The sequence below is a fragment of the Aquarana catesbeiana genome, linkage group LG10, assembly GCF_042186555.1.
Source record: "Aquarana catesbeiana isolate 2022-GZ linkage group LG10, ASM4218655v1, whole genome shotgun sequence".
Classification (NCBI taxonomy): Eukaryota; Metazoa; Chordata; class Amphibia; order Anura; family Ranidae; genus Aquarana; species Aquarana catesbeiana.
In genome coordinates this window covers 15,539,254-15,549,618 of record NC_133333.1, presented here as the reverse complement: position 1 = coordinate 15,549,618, position 10,365 = coordinate 15,539,254, and the positions used below count along the sequence as shown (strand labels likewise).

Sequence of the window (10,365 nt, the reverse complement as noted above, 5' to 3'; positions counted from 1 at the left end):
GTGGGGAGGGGGGGGGGGGGGGGAGAGGGAAAGGAAAGATAGGAGGATAGAGTGGTGAGCAGGGCCTAGGATTAGGTCCAAGTGAAAATTAGGCAAGGCTGAAAGAAAAGGAAGGAGAATGCACGCAGGTAATAGGGACCATAACTTACCCCTGCAACGTGATCAGCGAGGGCGGTGAAATACAGTGAAAAGGGAGCATACAATGGTAAGGATCGAGGGGTACAATCGTTTAAACGATCCAGGCGCTCATGAAAGCTCCACACAGCTGGAGTCACTGATATGTGCAAAAGGGATAATGGCCATAGCAGCTGTAATAAAGTAAGGTAAATTATATTCCAAAATGACAGGAGGGGGGAGAACAGTGCCCACAAAACAGAGCGACATAAACGGTAGCTCGATAAAGGGTATCGAAACATAGGTAATGAGAATAAGTAACAGTTACCAAGAGGTGTGAAGGTAACAAATTATATATATATTCCCCCATGAAGAAAAGATGGTAGCATATCAGTATGGAGACACATATAGGTGCTGGGAGCAGCCGCTGTGTGTGGAAAGGTAATGATTCACCAGATCCAGAATGGGTGAGAAGAGAAACCGAGGAGAGAGGTCAGCCACCAGGAAAGAAGTAACAGAGAAGGGACGGAAAGGGAAGCAGGGAGGGAGGGGGGAGAGAAGGTAAAACTTACCCAGATGCTGCTTCTCGTTGAGCGCCACATCAGAGGACTGTAGGCCTGTACAGCGGCCGTGTCCGGCCGCTATAAAAGCACCCCAACCCGGAAGTCAGGGACGGCAAGAAGAAGGCGGTCCCTGACGTCACCGGGTCAGCTCGCCCGCACTGCGCAGGTGCGCTGTAAGTGCTACTGCGCAAGCGCGCGCTCCTGACAAAGGGAATCTAGTTCCCAAACAAGGAGACGCAAGCAGTCACATGACCGCCAGGGCGAGCATGTGTCCGTCGCACAGGAGGAGGGTCGGGGCAAGACATACCAACAGAGTCTGATGACGGGGAAGGGAGCCTGACCTTGTACAGCAACACAGTAAAAGAGCATGGTACAACATAATGAATTAAAAAATAAAACAGATATAAATACAAATGTTGTGTGAAATTAAATGGAGTGTCAGCCACCCATAGCTTTAGAGAATGAAACTCAGGCAGACATGGTCAATACATTAATACTTGGCCCTAAGGATGCCACGGTGGGGTTTTTTTTTTTTTTTTTTTTCCACTCCCCCTTACTCCTCCCCCCCTTCTTTTACCCCCACCGTGGCACCCTTAGGGCCAAGTATTAATGTATTGACCATGTCTGCCTGAGTTTCATTCTCTAAAGCTATGGGTGGCTGACACTCCATTTAATTTCACACAACATTTGTATTTATATCTGTTTTATTTTTTAATTCATTATGTTGTACCATGCTCTTTTACTGTGTTGCTGTACAAGGTCAGGCTCCCTTCCCCGTCATCAGACTCTGTTGGTATGTCTTGCCCCGACCCTCCTCCTGTGCGACGGACACATGCTCGCCCTGGCGGTCATGTGACTGCTTGCGTCTCCTTGTTTGGGAACTAGATTCCCTTTGTCAGGAGCGCGCGCTTGCGCAGTAGCACTTACAGTGCACCTGCGCAGTGCGGGCGAGCTGACCCGGTGACGTCAGGGACCGCCTTCTTCTTGCCGTCCCTGACTTCCGGGTTGGGGTGCTTTTATAGCGGCCGGACACGGCCGCTGTACAGGCCTACAGTCCTCTGACGTGGCGCTCAACGAGAAGCAGCATCTGGGTAAGTTTTACCTTCTCTCCCCCCTCCCTCCCTGCTTCCCTTTCCGTCCCTTCTCTGTTACTTCTTTCCTGGTGGCTGACCTCTCTCCTCGGTTTCTCTTCTCACCCATTCTGGATCTGGTGAATCATTACCTTTCCACACACAGCGGCTGCTCCCAGCACCTATATGTGTCTCCATACTGATATGCTACCATCTTTTCTTCATGGGGGAATATATATATAATTTGTTACCTTCACACCTCTTGGTAACTGTTACTTATTCTCATTACCTATGTTTCGATACCCTTTATCGAGCTACCGTTTATGTCGCTCTGTTTTGTGGGCACTGTTCTCCCCCCTCCTGTCATTTTGGAATATAATTTACCTTACTTTATTACAGCTGCTATGGCCATTATCCCTTTTGCACATATCAGTGACTCCAGCTGTGTGGAGCTTTCATGAGCACCTGGATCGTTTAAACGATTGTACCCCTCGATCCTTACCATTGTATGCTCCCTTTTCACTGTATTTCACCGCTCTCGCTGATCACGTTGCAGGGGTAAGTTATGGTCCCTATTACCTGCGTGCATTCTCCTTCCTTTTCTTTCAGCCTTGCCTAATTTTCACTTGGACCTAATCCTAGGCCCTGCTCACCACTCTATCCTCCTATCTTTCCTTTCCCTCTCCCCCCCCCCCCCTCCCCACTCGCCCACTTTTTCCCCCCCCTCTCTCCTCCCTTTTTTTCCCCCAAAACCCCCCCCCCGTTTCCCCCCCCCCCCCCCCGGTTTCCCCCCTCCCTCCTTCCCGCCCCGCCCCCCCCCCTTTTCCCACTTCCCCCTCCCCCCTCCTCCTCCTCCCCCCTCCCCCAACCCCTCCCCCCTTCCCTGTCCTTCCCCTTCCTTCTTCCCCCCCCTTCCCCCCCCCCCTTCCCCCCCCTCCCCCCCCCCCCCATTTTTCCCCCCCGCCCCTCCTTCCTATTACCTTCCTCCCTTCTTCTTTCTTTTTCTCTCTCTTCCTTTTTTCCCTTAACTACTCTAATTTCTAGTTTCTGTTCTTTGCACACTGGGTTCCAAACTTAGAGGTATTTTATGGGTACCCCTCTACTTTTTCACGCCTTACTCTGTGTTGTGGTTTAATGACCCACACATATACCAATTACCTAAATATTTTACCCACCAGAGGCTGTTCTGTTATCCCCTGTGTTCGTCGCAGGGGGAATTGTATGGGGCCCCATATATCTACAGAGAATACCTGAGCGGGTGAGCCTGTCCTTTCTTTATTCAACCTGTATATTATTGTTCAATGTAATTTCAATGACCTCGCTGCCACCATTACAAAAACTTTACGCATCTGTGAATCTTTGTATATTTATTTGTTTTTTATGCTACATTTTAGACTTTACTCTCCTGAGGAAGCGGTGAATACCGCGAAACCGGTCGAGAATCCAAGTCATTGTTACAATCTCTGTTATTACTGGATGCAATTCATGCGGTTGTATATATTGCCTTGTCCTGTATTGCAACTGTATATGTCATTGCATTATTGTGTTATATACATTCTTTTAAAATGGATTTCTATTAAAAATATAGTTTTTATCCTATTATCTCCTCTTCACCCTTTTGTACTAATACCCTACTACCTTCAGTACCGAAATAGTCCCCTGTGTTTTTCCCTGTGTGTGGGGGGTTGGGACACCTGCCGACAGAAGCAGCGAACTGCGGCACTCCCTACTCCCTGCCTTCTTTTGTAATCAGAACACTAATCATCAGTGTCCTGATTACAGTAAAACCCCAGCAGTGCCCATCAGTGACACCAATCAGTGCCAATCAGTGACACAAATCAAAGCCCATTACTGATGCCTGTCAGTGATGCCTTTTAGTGTCCATCAGTGCTGCCCATCAGTGCCACCTATCAGTGCTGCCTATCTGTGCCGCCTATCAGTGCCCACCAGTGTCACATATCAGTGCCCAGCAGTGTCGCAGATCAGTGCCTACCAGAGCCACCTATTAGTCCTCATCAGTGCCACATATCAGTGCCACCTATCAGTGCCCATCAGTGCACCATATTAGCGCCTCCTCATCAGTGCCACCTTATCAGTGCCCATAAGTGCCACCTCATCAGCGCACATCAGTGAACGAGAAAAATTACGTATTTACAACATTTACTGACAGAAATTAGGAAAAACCTTATTTATTTCTCAAAATTTTTGGTCTTTTTTCTTTTTTTTGTAAAAGATAAAAAAACCCAGTGGTGATTAAATACCATCACAAGAAATCTCTATTTGTGTGAAGAAAATGATTAAAAATTCATATGGGTACAGTGTTGCATGACCGCGCAATTGTCGTTCAAAGTGCGACAGCGCTGAAAGCTGAAAAAAAGGCCTGGGCGGGAAGGGGGTGAAAGTGCCCGGTATTGCAGAGGTTAAACGGGTTTCAGCATAATAAATATGTTGTTTCCCTAATGGAAACCACATTCACAGTTAGAATTTTGTTTGTTCGACAAAAAATTTCCATCCCGCTCCTTCAAATTTTATTGTCACTACCGTTGAAAACAAACATGGAATTGACGCCACTGACCAATTGAAACTCTAGCAAATATTCCTGAAAATGAACATTTCTGAACAAAGGTTTACTGGTGTATGGCCAGCTTTACTTAACACAGGGGAGTTCCTGCATCCAGTGCTGGAAGCTGCCATCTTGAGAAACAATGTTGGCTCCAGGACAGTCAATAATATAGAGGGTCACCCAGCCCCAAAACTAGTCTCATTTTCCCCAGATGAGTATCAGCCATTTCCTACTAGACATGTGCAATTTGTTTTGGTCCAAAGGTAAATTTGGACAAATTTTTGGTTATTCGGAGATTCGGATGTACCCCCCCATGCACCCCCCCATGTTTAGGGCATGTGTCCTGGTATGGTTAAGGGGGGGGGGAGAGCCCACTCGTCCTCCCTTTCCTGGCCTGCTGGGCTGCATTCTCGGATAAGGGTCTGGTATGGATTTTGGGGGGACCCCACACCCTTTTTTTAACATTTTTGGAAGGGCCTGGTATAGATTTGGTGGGGGTTGCTCGCTTTTCTATTGCCGCCATTGTTTTGTTTAAATTTCAGCTCTCAGCGGGGTAGTTCGCTGACAGCTGATGAGCCATCGGTTGGTAAGGACGCGGCGGCCAGCTTCTCGGCCCGCTCCTCAACAACTAGCTATTCTTTACACAGAGTTCAAATCGGTCAATCATTTTTCAAACCGATTCGAATTCGAATCGTTGCGTAAATTTGAAATTTGTTAGAAAATTAATAAAAAATTAATAAACAAAACGGAATTTAATGAAACAAAACCTAATTCCGAAACAAATCAATGAGATAAAAGTAGTAAACTAAACCATTTTTTCCATTCTGCACATGTCTACCTTCTACTTCAGATAGAACTACCACTAGCTGGGCCATATTAAAGATGAAAGATTCCCCTAGGTTAAAGCAGCAATGTAGAACACTTAAAATTTTCTAAAGGACTGGGATGTTATAGGCAAGAAGAAAGTGCTAAACTTGTAAAGGGCATTGACCTGTTTCCATTGAGAATTAGACAGTGTCTAGACCAATGTTTGTCAACTCCAGTCCTCAAGGCGCCCCAACAGGTCATGTTTTTAGGATTTCCCTCAGATTAAATGACTGTGGTAATTACTAAGGCAGTGAAAGTAATCAAATCACATGCGCAAAATAATGGAGACCCTGAAAACATGACATGTTGGGGCGCCTTGAGGACTGGAGTTGAGAAACACTGGTCTAGACGTTATAAAGCTCAAGAAGTTTAGAGGATGGCCTCAGGCTAATAAAGGTCAAGATAATTAGTTGACAGAGCAGAGACATGGTGTTGACAGATCAAAGCTAAAAAGAAAAACAAAGACCTCCCTTCTACTTACCTAAATAAAGAAGCAGAAGGACCCCATAGACAATCATCATTGGATGCTTGTATGTGGATCCCTAGAATATAATCATAACATACTTATTTAGTACATAACCCTACTCTTTTTTTTCTGTAAAATGTGTTTTTTTTATACACAGGGAGGGAGACCCTAGTAATGAGCACAGCAGGTGTACAGACATAGGGAACTAAGTGCAGGGATGATGGGAGTACCTCATAATGGGCACAGTAGGTGTGTAGACCTTGGAACTCAGCATGGGGATGGTGGGAGACCCTCATAATGGGCACAGCGGGTGTGCGGACCCTGGAACTCAGCACAGGGATGGTGTGAGACCCTCATATAAGGCACAACAGGTATGCAGACCCAGGAACTCAGCACAGGGATGGTGGGAGACCCTTATAATGTGTACAGAGAAAACAAAATAACTTTGCGCTAACTCAAAAGTGCAAGCAGCTAACACTGCAAATAGAATTTTTGCTGTAAACCATAAATATAAAAATAAGTGCAGCGCTATAGATTATACAAAAGTGAAGTGACAAATGTGAATGTCAACATATAATATCCTAATAATAATAAATATCAAATGTCCATTTTCAATAAATCAAAGTCCATCATTCTGTGAAACCGTTGTAATCACCACGTGGATATAGGGCTGAATTAGTGACCAAACCATCCCCAAAGTAATGAAGGCGTACCATAAATTTTAGACCTAAAAATAGCATATGCTACATAGGTCAAAACAGGCTTCTGCTGCCCAACGGCAATGGTATAGACGATGGAGAGCAAAGAAAGATATGTGGTCTTGGAAGCCTTCTCGGGAATTTAGTATATGAAAACCAAACTTGTGCAGATACCACCACCCAAATGAATGGAGGCTTACCGGAAGGTTGGGACTCAAGACAGCGTATGCTGTATGAGTCAAGCAAGCTTAAACTGCCCACTGGCAATGGAGAGGAGATCCCAAAGGCAAACTGGAAAAGGAATCCTGGGGGTACCTCACCGGAGTACTTTCTCCATGTAGATGTTAAAAACGTCCTCGAGCATGCCCCACACGTGGTGATTACAATGGTTTCACAGAATGATGGACTTTGATTTATTGAAAATGGACATTTGATATTTATTATTATTAGGATATTATATGTTGATATTCACATTTGTCACTTCACTTTTGTAGACCCTTATAATGGGCACATCAGATGTGCAGATTCAGGAACTCAGTGCACGAATGGTGGGAGACCCTCAAAATGGGTTTAGAAGATGTGCAGACCCAAGAACGCAGTGCAGGAAAGGTGGAAGCCCCTCAAAATGGGCACAGCAGATGTGCTGACCCAGGTTATTCAGTGCAGGAATAGTGGGAACCCTTCATAATGGGTATAACAGGTGTGTAGACCCAGGAACTCAGCACATGGATCTCACTAACAGAGTCCCCAAGTATGAGAAGAAATTGTCAGGAGGTTTACCTCTCCAACATCTAAAACATCAGTTTTCGGTTGATTGCAAATGATTCAAATTGGTTCATAGATACTATGATACTTTGCCCAAGCTTGAGGCACATTTCAGGTTCATCCAGTCTGCATGATCTGATCTTACTTTATACACACAAATGGAAACCCACAGTGACATAAACATCTCATGGATCACTAAATTCTACTAATTTTAGCAGATTGCATGATGACCACAAAATGGACAACCTAATTACCCTTCTGTATGACCAGTATGGTTAACTGAACTTGACAGTTTTTATTTCTCTGAAAGTCTGGTGAAAATGTTGCCAAAATGCAATGAACTCAGTAGGGAAGATGACATTTTGGTGGTTTTTGGTGACATTTAAGGGAGTGAGGGGCTTTAAATTGTCCCTCAAGTTTTTAAAAGCTGCTTTCACCTATCCTGGACCTGTATTATGCCAAAAAAATTGTCATTCATTAGCCTCATTATTTTACATATTTTTCACATGAAGAAAAAGCAGACAGCCACAAAAAGTAAAATAATCAATGACAAATTATGATCAAATACACACACACAAAAAAAAATGAAACAAAAATACAAATAAAAAGAGCACTAAATAAAACAAACTAAAATATCCTAAATACATCCCCTAAAAAACTTGAAATAAATTGAAAAGTGTTTTTTTTTTGTAGCAAACCGCCAGCAGCTCAAGTCTGTGAAATGTTGGTAATAGGTCATTTTGCTGAAAAAAATCAGTTGATTGACTAAATATCTCCGTTCTTCTAACAGCACCAGATATCCTTCTATCCCATTTATGGATGCCGTACATAAACTGGGCTTTTATTACCAATGTCATTGTAGGAATACAGTGCAAAAAGCGATAATAAAAAAATGTTTACATGGACAACAAAAAAGAAGTGTGCCATGTCCAAGGCTACATTTAGCACTTGGCATTTAGGCACTTATAGGGGCTGATTTACTAAAGTGCAAATAGCCTGTTCAGTTTGCAGTTAAATTTTCCCCAGGGCTTAGTGAAAATGTTAAAAATTCACTTAGCAAAAAAAAAGAAAAAAATAGGAGTTTTGTTTGCGCTTGATTTGATGGGGAAAATTCCCTCGCAAAGTGCAACTTCCCTTGCAAAGTGATTAAACTATTCGCCTTAGTAATTCAACCCCATAAAACCTTCAGCCTTTTAAATCACCCAGCAAGTTATATGAGGGCTGCAGGAAAAAATTCAAAGCCAATTTAAGTTTATTGTTTGCCCAAAGCCACTACATTGCTACAGCTCATAGAGAAAGAACCAGTGACTGCAAGCTATGAGATCCGCAAAGAGTCTTTTTTTGAAGCAATTATTAAAGTTGTGCTATATATAGTAAGTATGGTGTAGGTTTAAATGAAAACTTTTTTTCCTAAAAAAATTAAATTTAACCATTAATCAAGTAATTATTTTTCAATTACATTATAGCAAATCGTATTTCTTCACACTCACCTCTGTTTCATGACCTGATGGAGGTGAACTCGCCAGCAGCTTTCTGAAAGAAATCTGAGTCCTGGTAAAGAAAAGTGACTTATATGTACACGCAAAAGATGTATTTCCTGCCTGGTGAGTATAATTTGGAAGGATTGCGTTTTTGCGATACCAATCTCAAATACCTCACCTTATTATTATTATTACTATTTATGTTTCAGAACAGATGACTTCTGTAACATGAACATCATGGTCCAACAAACATTTCAGAAATTAGACTAACCCAAGGGTCACAGCATCTAGGAAAAGCCTCTTTCAATGTCTCGCCTCTTTTCATCTTTCACAACCAACCCCACAAGCAATAAAATGAGACAGAAGTGGACAGAGGGTCCAGAAACTCCAGACTTAAAGCTGAACTCCAGGAAACTTAAAGCGTGGCTGCATCCACACTGCAAAGGGTGACGGCCTATTTAGGTCTAGGGAGCATTGAATAGTAGATTTTCTTACCCAATCCTCTGCCAAATCACACTGTTTCTTCTCCCCCCATGTGAACTCTATGGTGCTGAAGTCATCAAAACCAATCCATAGCCCTGCATTGGAAGTGAGGAATCCATGGGACAGTCCACTGGCAAAGCATAGGGGAGCGCCAAATGCTGGGGGAGCAGAGGATCTGGTAATTAAAAGTGCTTTCCCTCTCCCCTAAACTAAACAGCAGACAGTTCCAGCTGTACAGGAGCAGCCCCAGTGCAAGGAAGATTCTTGCCATTTCCAGGAGATGGACTTTAAGCTTGCCATTCGCTGATAGAATTTGGGCCAGTTCATGAGGAACCAGACAAAATTTGTTGGGAGGGTGGCCCTGTTGGCCTCCTTCCACCTGGCATCCCTCGACTGAAAAATTGAATGAGCCAGGTGGAAAATTAGCAGCTGAATAGCAGCTGCATCCAATCAGATTCAGCCACTGCCAGGTATTTTGACAGCCAGAGGGGCCAACTGCCAAAATACAAAAGCCGCAGGAGGAGATTTGTCCATCCATGCTGTTAGGATGGAGGAATCTGTTTGATTTTTTTCAGCTCCTGGGATGAAACATCCTGCTGGATGATTGAGCTTCAGGGTCAGGGGTGTTGGGGTGCAGTGTCTGGGTTGTTGTGGGTACAGTGTTTGAATTGTTGGGTTTCAGGGTCAGTGGTGTTGGAGTGCAATGTCTGGGGTGTTGGGGTACAGTGTATGTATTGTTGAACATCAGGTTCAGGGGTAATGGGGTACAGTGCCTGGGTTGTTGAGCTTCATGGTCAGTGGGTTGGGGTACAGTGTCTATAATGTAATTTTGGATCTGTAATGTTTGGATTGTTGAGCTTCAGGGGCAGTGGCGATGTGGTGCATTGTCTGGGGTGTTGGATTGTTGATCTTCAGGGTTGGTGGTATATAGTTGCAGTGTCTGAGGAGTTGAGGTGTAGTGTCTGGGGTGTTGGGGGGAGTTTCAGTGTCTGGATTGTTGAGCTTCGGGGTCAGTGGTGTTTGGATGCAGTGTCTGGGTTGGAGGGGTGCAGTGTCTGAGGAGTTGAGATGTAGTGTCTGGATTGTTGAGCTTCGGGGCAGTGGTGATGGGGTGCATTGTCTGGGGTGTTGGATTGTTGATCTTCAGGGTTGGTGGTATATAGTTGCAGTGTCTGAGGAGTTGAGATGTAGTGTCTGGATTATTGAGCTTCGGGGTCAGTGGTGTTTGGGTGCAGTGCCTGGGGTGGAGGGGTGCAGTGTCTGAGGAGTTGAGATGTAGTGTCTGTATTGTTGAG

General features: G+C 44.3%; 1 protein-coding gene across 1 annotated transcript in view; it reads right to left on the bottom strand.

Moving 5' to 3' along the window:
• The window catches only part of LOC141109800 (sushi, nidogen and EGF-like domain-containing protein 1), a 27,942-nt gene extending 19,249 nt beyond the window's left edge, over positions 1–8,693 (bottom strand). The window contains exons 1-2 of the mRNA XM_073601072.1: positions 8,597–8,693; positions 5,659–5,719 (exon numbers count right to left, since the gene is read on the bottom strand). Of these exons, the coding sequence (XP_073457173.1) occupies positions 5,659–5,698 (40 nt within the window). The 5' untranslated portion in view covers positions 5,699–5,719; positions 8,597–8,693. The remainder of the gene's footprint in view (positions 1–5,658; positions 5,720–8,596) is intronic.
• Between the last annotated feature and the right edge of the window lie 1,672 nt (positions 8,694–10,365).